At 32.0% G+C, this 14373-nt stretch overlaps 1 protein-coding gene across 1 annotated transcript in view; it reads left to right on the forward strand.

The window, feature by feature from the left end:
• WWC3 (WWC family member 3) overlaps positions 1 to 13938 on the forward strand; it is an 88571-nt gene extending 74633 nt beyond the window's left edge. The window contains exons 12-23 of the mRNA XM_070942898.1: positions 1643 to 1763; positions 2743 to 2817; positions 3803 to 3889; positions 4239 to 4431; positions 4788 to 4955; positions 5499 to 5650; positions 6452 to 6608; positions 6840 to 7004; positions 7903 to 7995; positions 9634 to 9864; positions 12376 to 12503; positions 13535 to 13938. Of these exons, the coding sequence (XP_070798999.1) occupies positions 1643 to 1763; positions 2743 to 2817; positions 3803 to 3889; positions 4239 to 4431; positions 4788 to 4955; positions 5499 to 5650; positions 6452 to 6608; positions 6840 to 7004; positions 7903 to 7995; positions 9634 to 9864; positions 12376 to 12503; positions 13535 to 13601 (1637 nt within the window). The 3' untranslated portion in view covers positions 13602 to 13938. The remainder of the gene's footprint in view (positions 1 to 1642; positions 1764 to 2742; positions 2818 to 3802; positions 3890 to 4238; positions 4432 to 4787; positions 4956 to 5498; positions 5651 to 6451; positions 6609 to 6839; positions 7005 to 7902; positions 7996 to 9633; positions 9865 to 12375; positions 12504 to 13534) is intronic.
• The last annotated feature ends 435 nt before the right edge of the window (positions 13939 to 14373 follow it).

Raw genomic sequence — 14373 nt, forward strand, 5'->3', positions numbered from 1 at the left:
TCAAATACTTAAACTTTCTTGCAATAAGATAAACAAAATCTTACATTTAAAAGACTAGAAATCTGAAATAATGATATATGTAATTTATAGCTATAAAGTAATTATATATAATTAAATTACAGAAATAAACTCTATATTAATATGTTCCTGGTAAAACTAGCTGGCTTTGCCAAGATAGGAAGCTGACAGGGTTCAGTTTGACTAATAGAACTGTAGGCTAGTTAGGAAGTCAAAAACCTGAAGAATAAAATGACAACATATTTTCTTTATTTGTGTTGTGCAATATATCAAAAATTTGCTTACTGTTTGTTTTGTACTGATCTTAAAAATACTTTGCATTTTTATGGCATAATTATTTTCATGCAACTTTCAACAAAATAATTCACCATGGAAATATTTAAAATTATAATTGACATGATTATCTCATTAAAAAACAGGTATAGGTAAAGATAGCTTTAAGAAAACACTTGATATAATTATAATTGAATTGAAACAAATGCACATAATTACTTTCAAATTATATGAGAGCCATACTTTTGATGTTTGATTTCACTAGTTGGGCCCTCTTAATGTGCTGCACGTATATAATTCGCATTAGTAGCTTGCTTAACGGTCCTTGTGTCATTTGTTCTTGGTCATTGGCTGAATGATTATTGTGCTGTTTGCTCTGATTTCCATTCATTGCCAACCTGAATATAAATCTAAGACAAGACATGGGTTATTTTAGATTTGTTTCTCTAGTTAGTGAAGGGAGACGTCATAGGCCAATAACACAATTAGCATTAATCAATCTGTTAATCATAAAGAGAATCACAAAGGATTGGGAGTAAGTGTTGGATAGTTTATATAATCTGAATGCACCCAATTATCTTCTATATACCAGTGGACTATACTCATGTTAAATTGTTAATAGTTTATAAATACTTTATGTTTTGCTTTAGCAACATGTATTATCTTTTTAATTTGGAGTGAATTGTATGGGTAGTCATGCAAGCATGTGCTCAAGACTCAGTTAAAAGTATTCAGATACAAATTTAAGATAGGCCAGTTTGTGTTAAGATTTCAATGCACATAAGTCACATTTAATATATTTGTATTGATAAACTGGATGGACTTGGGTTTTTTTTTTTATTTTATTTGATTTATATGCCGCCCTTCTCCGGAGACTCAGGGCGGCTTACAATGCGTTAAGCAATAGCCTTCATACTTTTGTATATTTATACAAAGTCAGCTTATTGCCCCCACAAACTGGGTCCTCATTTAACCTACCTTAGAAAGGATGGAAGGCTGAGTCAACCTTGAGCCTGGTAAGATTCGAACTTGCAGAAATTGCAGGCAGCTGTGTTAATTACAGGGTGCATTAAACCACTGTACTACCAAGGCTTCTGTTCACAGATGTAAAAATAGTTTGAGTCTTCCCTTAGACATGGAAATTGGCTGAGTTACTTGGGGTGGTCACTGTCACTGGTCACTGTCTCACAGCCCAACTCAGCTCACAATGTTGTTGATGAAGAGAAAATAGGAAGAGGGTGTATTATGTATTCTGCCTTTATTTATGCTTTACAAATTAAAAGGAGAGGATAAATCCAATAAATAAACAAACCTTCAGTGTAACTTATCTTTACTGTTTTCCATGTTGTAGCTGTGACCTTACGTGAAGATAGTACTAGAAGATTGGAAAGGAGATCCAGGCGAGTCTCAGCATGTCTGTCCAATTATTCACTGGCTAGTGACAGTGGCGTGTTTGAAGCTTTAAGCAAAAGGTCAGGTTGTACAAATATGTGTAAAACGGAATTATACTTAATTCCCCTTAAAAATTCCCCTCTAAAATACTTGATAAAGATATTTTTATCTTCTACTGGATAAGATTAATGGCAAATAAAATCTTTTAACAAAGTTGTTTTTTTAAATTTAGTTCTTAATTTTTTTTTATTGTTTACTGAGCATTGTAACTACATAGAAACATGAACTCTTCTCTTTTAATGGTAGTTAAGAGGCATTTGGAAATTTATTTTTGAAATATTTTTACGTTTTAAAAATGAGTAGAAATTAAACAAGAAAAATAAATGAATTAAAATGAGAAGAAAAGAATAGCAGCTGAAAATGAAGAGCTGCCACTTTATGAGAGGGCAAGGAAACATTGTGTTGGATCCATTGAAATTTCAATAATTTTGTCTGGCAATGCTTTAGTGCTCTAGCACTAAAACTTTATAACAAAATTCAGTTATAATAGACTGGAACACTACATATTAGTACATAGAATAGAAGCAACTTTGCTTTGAATAGAAAATCTAATCCTTTGAAGAGGACCTTGAGGATGTTAAAGTAGCTTAAGCTTTTGTACCTGTACCTATTTAAAACTGGGAATAGCACATGCCTCAATGTTTAAAATTACTTTTGATGCTTGTCTTGCATATCTGGGCATCAATATACTAATTGTGTTTTGTTTTTTGCAAAATAACCATATGTGGTAGTTGCCAGTAAATAAAGTGTAGACATTAGGTTAATCACATGTGGACTTATTACATGCCATAGAATTCAACAATGTCTTTAAGATTTGAGTTTGATGAACGTTTATCATATAATACAGAAAGCAGATGAAGGAGGTTTTTTTGTACTTATTAGCTAGTATTATTGTAGTATTATACAGTAGTAGTATTATAGTATTATTATTATAGTACTATATGATGACAGAGTACTACTGTAGCGATATTACCGTAAATTTTTTAAATTCCTATATAGAAATGAAGATGTTGAAGAATCACTTTATAATGATGGTGTCACTAATGAAGAGCCCAAAATGCAGGTTGGATTTCTGTGAGTATATATGCCTTGGTTAGTACTAATTATATGCCAAAACAGACAACAATTTATTATATTATTATAATCATATTATATCATATCATATTATAATAATTTAACAAAGTTGGAAGGGACCTTGGAAGTCTTCTAGTCCAACCCCCTGCTTAGGCAGGAAACCCTACACCACTTCAGACAAATGGTTATCTAATCTCTTCTTAAAAACTTCCAGTGTTGGAGCATTTACAACTTCTGGAGGCAAAGTTGTTCCAATGAATTATTGTTCTAACTGCCAGGAAATTTCTCCTTAGTTCTAAGTTGCTTCTTTCCTTTATTAGTTTCCACCCATTGCTTCTTGTCCTGCCTTCAGGTGCTTTGGATAATAGTTTGACTCCCTCTTCTTTGTGGCATATTATATATGATTTTATTATATTAATTTATAGTTTTATTGTTTTTATATGAGGTTTTATATTCTGTAAGCCGCCTTGAGTCACCATGTGCGAATAGGCAGCAATATAAATTCCCTAAATAAATAAATAAAATAAACATTCATGAACACTTGTGAGTAGTGAATGTACATCTTCTGGGTTATCTTATAATTATTGCTTTAATTTATGGGGGGGAAAAGAGTATGGGGCTAAAAGAAAATCCCCAACTAGCCCAGAATAATACATCCAAAATTTATGGTTCATCACATAAATACTACCTTTAAATGGCCAAATTAATCAGTTCTCCAGATTTGTGAGAATGGACTAGAATTCCTCATAGGTTCTGCTAGCTATGTCAGATACTTCTGCCAAAATAAAGAGGAATTTTAAATTAGTAATTCTAAGTTGTTGCTATTTTAAAGTTACATTGTAATATAATGCTGTCACTATATCAATATGATTCATTATAAATATATGATATATCAGTTATATAAAAACAAAAATATGACATATAAATCTTTATGGCTTGTAAGTTTGAGGATAGAGTGGATAATAACAGTCATCTTGTTTTTCAGGCATGACAGTGGAAGTGAATGTCTCCTTGTCCATGTATTGCAACTGAAGAATTTTACTGGCTTTGCCATGAAAGAAGGCTGTAAAATGTACGTTGAGATTGTACATTATTCTAACACTCTCTTTTTAATCCTATCAAATGTCAAGATATGTGATTAATTATGCACCATCAAGTGACAATTGCATTTCTTAGCAACAGAGATTCTGGTCCAAATTGTGGTCATAAATCGAGGACTACTTGTAGGCATCCAAAATTGCCAGCATTTGTATCATATTGACTCCCAAATATTATTGTTTTAGCACATGGAAAAGAATTACAGGCCTTTTCAGTGCAACACTGTAATGACCATTTAAACAGATAAAAAGAAAACGTATTTACATATATTTCATATATTTTATTGATACTTCTACTATATAGGAGTTTTTCTTTTTTTCCAGACATGTGAGAATTTACTTACCATCTGTTGAGACAGGCACCACAACCACATATTGCTCTAAGGCTTTGGAATTCCAGGCTTCGTTAATATTTAATGAAGTCTTTCAGATTCCTGTACAGTCAAATATCTTAAAACTCAAAGCGCTGCAACTTTACATTTGTTCACTTGGCCAGCACCAACAAGAAGAATTATTGGTAAGAGATTCTTTTCCATGAAATGTTCCAGAATGGTCAGAACAACCCATTTCAGGGTTGAAGCAAAGGTTTCAAACTTAACACAATTTTTTTTATGAACTGAAAACATTTTACATGGAAAATGTTTTATATATCCCTAGTTGATTTTTCCCTAGTTGAGTGAAAAATCAAAACAAATTTATTAGAATTAGATGTAAAATATCTGTAGAGAAATGTAGGCAATGAGGCTACTCCCACAGAATGTGAAGAGTATTCCTTAAATACTGAAGCTAATGTTTTTTAATTAAAAGAAATAGTTTTGTAATAGAAATGTTTTCTATGATACATTGACACATTTTGCATTGATATGTTCACAGGGCATTGCTCAGATCAGCCTAGCTAACTATGAGAGGGCTAGTGAGATGCAGCTTTGCTGGTATCCTGTTCAGACCTTCATTGGTTCAGATTGTGAACAAAAAAAAGAACAACCTAAGCGTGAAGAAAGTGCTTCTCATTTTGTTGAAAATAAAAATATAATGAAAATGGTATAGTCATATATAATTTTTCTTGTGTTTCTATGTTTATGTGATACTTGATACTAAAGGAAGATATGTCTGAAATGCTAGATAAATGAGGCAATTGATAAAAAGCTGCATTGGTGAAACTTCTTTATTATCAGTGGAACTGTTTAACTGGCATTGATCTGCTGGTCATGCTAAAAGTGTGAGTATGTTCTGTGTCCATTTTGAATTGTCTGGTCATGTTTAGGTTATTTTGAAGTATATGAATCATTCTACATGCTATATTTGAGATCTGAATTTAAGAAAATATAGCCTATTTGTTCTGGAAACAGTGTAGGACAACGAAAAAATACAGCAGAAAGGGATACCTTTTGGAATTCAGTATGAAATAGCACCCTTTACTTATGAGAATTTCCCAAAGTGTAGAATATATTGCATATTGCTAATTTAAGACATTTTTGGCACATATGAACTCAGTCATTGTTATTATGTTTTGAAAATATTAATTCCAGTTCACATATAAATAAAATGGGAATAATTCAATCTGAACTGTCCTTTCTTCTCTAGGATGCTGTGACTGTTCTTTTAGCTAGGACCACAGCTCAACTGGAAGCTGTGGAGAGAGAGCTTGCAGAGGAGAGAGTAAAATTGGAGTACACGGAAGAGGAAATACAGCAGATGGAGCAAAAAGAAGATCAAGGAGAAGCTGTGTCAGAGAGGTACCTTTTATGGGGAGGAATGCAAACAATAAGAATGTGCAGAAGTTGGACAGCCATGTATGTCCATCTCTAGTGTCCTAAAGCTGATTCCATTTCTGATGCTTGATATTTTGACATGAATCCTAAATATATTCAATTAATCCTAGCATGACTTTCCCTCTTTATTGTAGGAAGTATCTTAACTTAAGCATTTGTAGCTGAAACAGACTTAAAATGTTTTAGCCTTTGTGTTGATCTTAAGGAGTACACAAATCCATATTCTTTTCTGAGCCAACATGAGTTCATGCACATTTGAACAAAATTTTAAACATAGAATAAATAGCATTCTATACATCTGAAAAATATATATGTAAGCAGTAAATACTTCTGTGAAGATAAAGAACCCATCCTATTGATTTTGATAACATATCTGAGGAGTCTAGAAACAAAGATTGCATATTTGTTAGGATTATGATGCAGTAAGATACAATATAGAAATCAACCTGTCTGACCTGCTCTGCCAGGCTGTGGTTACAACATAAGACCTTTTCAGTTATGATGGCCATCACTTGAATATCTTCCTAGGAAAGGCTTATACTGTATTGTATGCTCCAATTGACTGGTTTAGTTTATTATCCAATATATAAATCTTATTTTCTCTTATATATAAATACAAGAATTTCTTACCCCTTGATGGCTGATTTTAAATGGTTTGGCTGTTCTGTTTTTCTCTTAAGTTACCTATTGCTCATTCAGATCACCAGTTACTGAATTTCATAAAATAAATAATCAGTAAAAGAATTTAAAATATTTCCTCTACAGAAGCTGGCAAGCAGAATCAGTTGATAGTGGATGTAGTAATTGCATGCAGTCCAGTCATCACTTGGACTCCTATTGTGGTGAATCATTGCAGATTCCTATGTTTGCCTCTGAAACAGATCAGTGTATTTCTGGAAAAATTCAGGCTCCAACTTTAAAGGCAAGTAAATATAACTGTTACAGTTTTTCCTAAATCTTTATGGGACTTGGTCTGGAGTTTTTATTTAAATAATGAATGTTTATTTTCTTCTTTTTAGGAAATAAAATGCTCTTAATTTGATTTTTATTATAAGTAGGGTATAGTAATGGACTAATTACTTTAAAATTACTCCCTAAAATACTTGTGCTTTCTTTGTGAACAAAAGTATTCAGATTTTGATTATTACTATAGGTGGACAAGGAGACTAATACAGAAGATCTTTTTCCTGAAGAAATGGTTTTGCCTCATAAAAACAGACTTGGCCGTCGCTCCCGTGGTTCTGCATTTGTTCGTAATAATACTATTGTTCGCTCACAGACATTTTCACCTGGTGCACGAAGTCAATATATTTGCCGAGTGAGTAGAAAATTTCATAGCAAAAGTCATTTGGAATGCTAAATAATTCTGTCTAAAATTGGTGTAAATGACCTATCAGCAGAATACATAGTTTTAGGAACTTTTTCCCATTAATTAATACAAGCCAAGCTATCTACAAAAGCTTTTTTTACTCTATATGTGCAATGGAATATCTGTATACTGGTTAAGATTTGAACAAGTCAGTGTATAGACTTTGCTATCCTTTTCATGCTTGTGCATTCCAGCTCATATCAGCTCTAACCAGATTGGTGAAGGACAATGCCATCGCAGATTTGTCAAAATCTGGATTGTTTTATATTAGACAGTGGTTTTTTTTATACAAAGTACATTCTTCCAAAGCACAAAACATAATTTAGTTAACAAATATTATGTATTAAGTATTAACCCATACCACAGATTACATTACAGGTAATTTTTGTCTATATTTTGCCCAACTGTCTATATTCTTCCTTCTGAGGATTTTTACTGTTGTCATAAGCATTGCTTATATCTTCCAGTATTGCTGATGAAATTTTTCATGGAATCTGCTTCTGAAAATATCATTCCTTAATTGTGCCACACCTATAGGACAAAAATCATTTTACTCATCTGATCAGAGAAAGGGGTTCCTGCAGATAAGGAAAAATATAGAATGGGCAGCCCATTTCCAATTCAATTATTTCATTGATTTTTAATTTGTTTTTTGAAAAAATATTGTTTTTTGTTGCTATTGATAAATCAATAATAGACAATACAAGAATGATAAAACTAAAATTTGCATCAGATTATCTAAAGGAAATCATTTCAAATTAATGTGGATAACTATAATAAAATTACTGTATTTAAACTTTAAATTGTATTAAGATTGACTAATCAGTGTTTCACATCTTTCTGTCAGCTATATCGTAGTGATAGCGACAGTTCCACTTTGCAAAGAAAGTCACCTTTTATACGGAATACTTTGGAAAGGCGTACGCTGCGTTATAAGCAGGTATTTAATAGTGTGATCTTATGATAAATGTTATAGTTTTTGCTCATATGTTAATCATAAAGGCTTGCAATAAGGTTGTTCATTAGTTGTTGCTGTGTTTTATTTGTCGCATATAACTCCTTTTATTGTTGATACTGTCTAATAGTTTTATTATATATTTGACTAGACTTTTCATTACTTTGTGTAAATTACCCTGTCATTGTTAAAAGAAGGCCAGATGATAACCACATTTTTCTATTGAGTTGATTATTTTAATATATGTTCAGTCGCTAGATAATGTCTTGATTAATATTGATATCAAGAAGATTCAAAAAGTCTCTTTGTCAACTGCATACAGAAGCTAGCTTGGACATCAGACTGAGGAAGACAAGTCTTATATAAAACCACAATTGAAGAACAGTAGTGCATGCTTTAACATTTTTGGTAATGTCAGTGTTTTTTGCAAATTCATTTTGCAGTTTGCAAGCCAAAGAAATATTGCTTATATACCCAATGAGAATGCTTAACGGTCATACTGGATACACAAGTTAAGGAAGGCTGATGATAAACATTATGCCAAATATAAGCAATCAGAAATAAAATTTTATCCATCCATCATTTGAAACATGGATTACAAGTAGACAGACAAAGGATTGTGGTCGTCCCCCCCCCCCCACATTTTCTTTTGTTTTCTGAAAAAATATGGAATAATAGTAGAAAATATTTCCTAATACTTTTTTAAATAGTTCATAAAATGGTTAAGAATAAATACTTATACCAAATTAGAAACCAAACAGGAATAGGTAGACATGGTAGATAAAAAAATCAGTTTTTATAAGGCACAAAACAATTAAAATAAGGATAAATAGAAGCTGAAACTAACAGTAGATACTACCTCAGATTAAAAAATAAAATGGAAAATTTCTGTGATACAGTATATTGTGTACTTTGAACCTTGGTTCCTTTTCCATTTTCTATATGTTTCTACTATAACATAGATAAACTGTTTTTAAAACTGGACCTGTTGTCTGCTGGTTTCTTCTAAAAGACAGACATTAAAAATGCTTAATTTCTTAAAGTGTATCAACTTGAAGTAAAAAAATTAAAAAATGTGTTTAATAACATTTATCAATAACTTTAAAATTATGATATGGGTTAATTTATCAAATTGTATACATTGGACATATTTTATGAACAAATCAAGTAACTTTATATTTGTATTTATATTTGTAAAATATCGTATTTTAGTTTTTCTGAAATTTTCATTTGTCCCAAGTAAAGAGGAGCTTTCTTCCACTGCTTCAATATTTCTTGAAATTTAATCCCAGCAATTTCATGATAAATTCCTGTTAGCTTTAATTGGGATTATGTCAGTACAAATGTAAGTATAAAATTAAACTAAGAAGGAAAGGAAAACATTCTTAATGTAAGATATGGTGAAGAGAATATGTGCCAGCTCCTAATTGTGTAAATGTGGTTTAAAGTTGTCCCATTTAACCTATAGCGGACCAGTTTCTGCCTGAACACAACTGAATCAATTTTCTCCTATTATTTTTGCTCACCATTTTGCAACAATTGTATATCTGTGAAATAGTTTAGAGCCTTATAGTTCTTTCTAAGACGGTTAGAGGCATTGACATAATTTTTATATTATTGTAGCATTCATGTAGATCATCTTTGGCTGATCTTATGGAAAGGACTTCCCTAGACCTGGAGCTGGATCTTCAGGCATCAAGAACAAGGCAGAGACACTTAAATGAGGAATTATCTATTCTAAGAGAATTACGGCAGCGTCTGGAGGATGCCCAGCTTAGTGGTCAAACTGATCTGCCTCACTGGGTCATTCGTGATGAACGATTCCGAAATTTGCTGAAGGAAGCAGAAAGGCAGGTATGGAATCATCTAAACATTTACTACAGCTTGTTTTTGTTGTTCATACAGCAATGAGATACAGAAATCAGATTTATAATGTTTAATTTCTATAAATATTAATAAATTATTGAACAGCAAATATAAATAATTTAACAGTTTGAAGTAATGCTATTGTATCAAGCAAGGGAAAAACAGGACTTAAATTGTTTAGGCAGATTTTTACTTCTGGAAGAAGTTTATTTAGATATCCCCTCTCTCCCTTAAAATATAAAATAGGGCATTTCCCTTCTCTTTCTCAATCATTCATATCTGTTGCTACTGGTATGGAACACTCCAGAAATAAGATTAAAAAACAAACCGTCCTTGGAGTATGTGGAAAATTGCTTCTGCACTTACAAAGAAGTAGAAAATAAAACCAGTGTCAAGCTACATGAGCACTCACATTGAAGTGGTCTTATAAAAATATGTTTTTATCAGATTTTTAATGTTTAAAGATATTCTTTAAAAATTATGTGGAGCTATTGAGAAGTCTATTTGGATTCACAATTCTTTTCAGATAATATAAGATAGTCTTTATGTTTGAGAGAGTAGATTTACATCTAGTAATGTATACATTTCAGATCTATATCCTAAAATCCTAAATAGAGATTTGTATCAAAATGATTATAGGATAGCTGAATTTATGTCACATTGTTTTCTGGGAGGAGGAATTTTTTACTAGCAGTGTCATGCATTTTCATATCTTAAATATAGCTTTAATAGTGAGTATAATTTTAATCGTAATAGATCTGCTGGCAAAAAAAAAAAAAAGAGTGAGATATTGAATTTTCCATTGATATATAGTCTCATAGGAGTTTAGGCCCATAGGAACCAATTAGGAAAAGTTGATATTAGGAATGGCTCTGTTAGAGAAATTGCTGAAGAAATGTCCATTTTTTTGCTGTGCTTATTTGCATGCTGTTGTCTTTCTATGCATTTTAAACCAAATTAGTGCTCATTTATTTATCTATGTATTCACTTTAAGAGGCCACCCAACTACATAAGATTCTGAGCGGTATGCCATATTAAAAATAGTAAGAGCAGTTAAAAAGAAGGATAAACCAAAAGACCTCCATTTCCTTCTCATCAATAAAATGCTATTGACACCTATCCTATCACAAGGCTTAGGTAAAAATCCAGGTTTTCAAGAATTTGTTAAACATTGTCAGAGTGGGAACTGTATGGATCTCGGGGGCAGGGGAAATGCTGTTCCAGACAGTGGGCACTGCAGCAGAAAAGTTGCAATAGATTACATTGTCCAATAGATGATGATAGATGGGACCTAAAGCATGCCCATTTTGTCCAATCATATAGGATGGGCAGAAACAGTCCCTTATCTTTAAGCAGTCCCTTAGATAACGAGCCATATACCACGAAGGTGATAGCTATCACTTTGAATGGCATCCCTTCTTCCAGCTGTTACTTCTTTAAAGCTTAGGAGACAAGAAAAAAAAATCACTCCATTTTTTAAATAGGAAAACGGTTACTAAATATTGAATGTCATAACCCACTAAAAAAATAGATATAATTAAAGGTCCGCTAATCTTGACTTGTTTCAAGATGACATTAAATCTAGAAAATAAAAAGGGAACATGGTTATTTTTACAGATTGTACATTGGGTTGTTTTGTTTTGTTTTGTTTTGTTTTTTGTAAGCTGCCCAGAGTCACTGAAAGTGAGTGGATGACCATATAAATGCTTTAAATAAGTAAATAAATCTAGAAAATATTGGAGGCATTGTTGGTAGGAAAAAGCTTAACTTGAGGTTTGAAGTGAAGCTGATTTTGGATGAGGTGGCATTTCCTTGGAAAGCATTGTTTACAGTTTGGGAATTTTTCAGAAACCCCCAGTTGTCATTGAATTTGCATGTGGCATTTGTGCTTCAAATGGCATACATGTAAATTACTGCTAGTGCATCAAGCATGATCCTTTCTCAACTAGTCTGACCTAACCATGGTTACATGCATCTTGTTTTGCAATGTTCTTTCCTCGATACTTCCCTTCTGAAATGTCTCAAATAGTATCAGATAACAATGTGTAAAATACAGGGATTACATGATGCCTGTATGTAAAGATAGCTACTTGCCAGTAATTTACTGAGAACAATTTAAGATGCTGGTCTTGACCTTAAAATCCATAGCAACTTAGATCTTTACTATTTGAGGGACTGGCTCTCACTATGAACCAGCCTAATTACTTAGACCAGGGTATATCATCAGTGTTGGAAGTCATACAGTCTTGGTTGCTTCCTCGTGTAAGTCTCAGGCTACAAACTGCACTCTAAGGAAAATGGCAGAAAAGAGTTTTCTTTTGCCAAAGTTCGTAATTATTGATTTTTTTTCAAATGGATTACATTGATTTTAGTGGGATAATGTTTTATATTTCATGTAGTTGTTTGAATGGTTATAAGATACCTAAATTGCTTATTATACCAAGAGAAATTTGTGGTATAAATTCAATAAATAAATTAAGGAATTAATTGCTTCCTTAGACAAGGCAAACAAAATTTGAGCATCGTCAACAACAAGCAGCTGAAAAATTGCTTAAAAAAGCTTCCAAAGAAGTATACCAACTGCGTGGTCAAAATCAAAAGGAACCTCTTCAGGTGCAGACTTTCCGGTAAACTATTAAGAATGGTTTAAATTATTTTGAAACTATTTAATGATAGTTAATGTCATAATTGAAAAGAGCACACATTTATTTTATTTCTTCTACACATACTATTTCCTTCTGAACATAGACTACATGGAATAAAAAGTGAAAATGAATGAAAATAAAAGACTTTCCATTTATAAGTGATAAAACCTAAATATGAGTTACCACTTTAATGATCACTAGGCTTGAGAAAAATTACAGGCTTTCCCTTAATCACAGGATTAATGAATATAGATCTAAAACTTTTAGAATCTTATCAGACATAGTACACTTTCACATTTGACCCTGCTAGGCATCTGCTTTTAGATATAAGCAGATAAATTATATAAAATCAAATTCATGTCTATAAGTACTAATGAATCTAAAATTTTTGTACATATTTGGCTAATGATATTTTTATGTAAACAAAGAATGTATACATAGTCACACACACACACACACACACACAAACTCTCCATATTTATATCCTATGTTTCATGCTAATTTTTTTCCATAACGATACAATCAGATACTTCAGGCCAAGACTGAGTGATCCTGAGTCACCCAAGGAGGGGAAATGTAATACTGGGCCATTCCTGCTCCTAGTTCTGTACTAAATCTCCTGGTTTTCATACATGCACATATTTTCACACACACCCAAATAAAGATAAACCATTAAAAATACCTGTAGGGAGGGAATTTTGGAATTTGAAGTCTGATTTAATTTTTTCATCTTGCCTGGATTCTTGAAGTCTCATAGAGTATGCTTAATTGCGCAAATACATTGGGTATTTCTGAGGTAATTAAGATAGCATCCAGTGGGACTATGCAAGTATGAGAAGGATTGAGGACATCCAAAATACCTGTTTATAATTTTTCTAGTCTTAGTTTCTAGTCAAAGTTGCTACTTTGGTTTGGGAGAATGATATAGTATTCTGTTTGTTTGTTTGTTTGTTTGTTTGTTAAATGAGTTAAACTATAAAATAATTGTTCAATATTTTTCCCATATATGACAGGGAGAAGATGGCATTTTTTACAAGGCCAAGGATCAATGTCCCACCTCTGCCAGCTGATGATGTATAATGAAGTATTTATCTGCCTTTTCTTATTTTAAAATGAAGTTATTGAACTACTTAAGTTTATTTTTAAAAAAATATGCAAAGATTATTAATATACACATTTTGTAAAAAAAATTAGAAAGGTATACATATATACTGTGTGTATACACGCACACACACACACACAGACACACGCACCTCACACACACAAATAGATACACTTATACACATATATTTTTTAATAGTGACTGCAGCAAGGCTTGGGTTTTCCTTGTTGTGAAACTAATTTCTCTGAAAACAACTTATTTTATATTAAAAAAGACTATCATGTCAGAAAGTGTAAGGGGTGGTTTTCTTCTCTTTTTTTGCTGTTTTATTTTATTTTAAGGGCTGGAAGGCAGAAACAAAGTGAGTTCAGGAAAATTCACTGTATTGTAATTTATTTATAGTAATGTGTTTTCCTTGAAGGAAAATATTTACTTTAAGATGTATTTTAAATGACATAAATTTTGTTACTTGGTGTTCGTCATACAGTAGAATGGAAACATTGAACAGGTTTTGTTTCTGATAGCTGAACTGAAAATACTCTAAATTTGTACTTTTTAAATCAGCTTTACTGATTTATATTGCATCATACAATATAATGTACTTCGGGCACTGTCTGTAGCTACACATCATTTGCGATGGCTTTTTTTCAAAAAGTGAAAATGTTACTGAAACATTGCAGAGTGTGACTGCATGTTCTTATTGTGCACTAGTAGATTGTTCTTATTTTATTTGTGTCAGGTGTATCTTGT

This window comes from Pituophis catenifer, unplaced genomic scaffold, assembly GCF_029215685.1.
Source record: "Pituophis catenifer annectens isolate HBS135680 unplaced genomic scaffold, rPitCat1.0.hap2 SCAF_4, whole genome shotgun sequence".
Lineage (NCBI taxonomy): Eukaryota > Metazoa > Chordata > Lepidosauria > Squamata > Colubridae > Pituophis > Pituophis catenifer.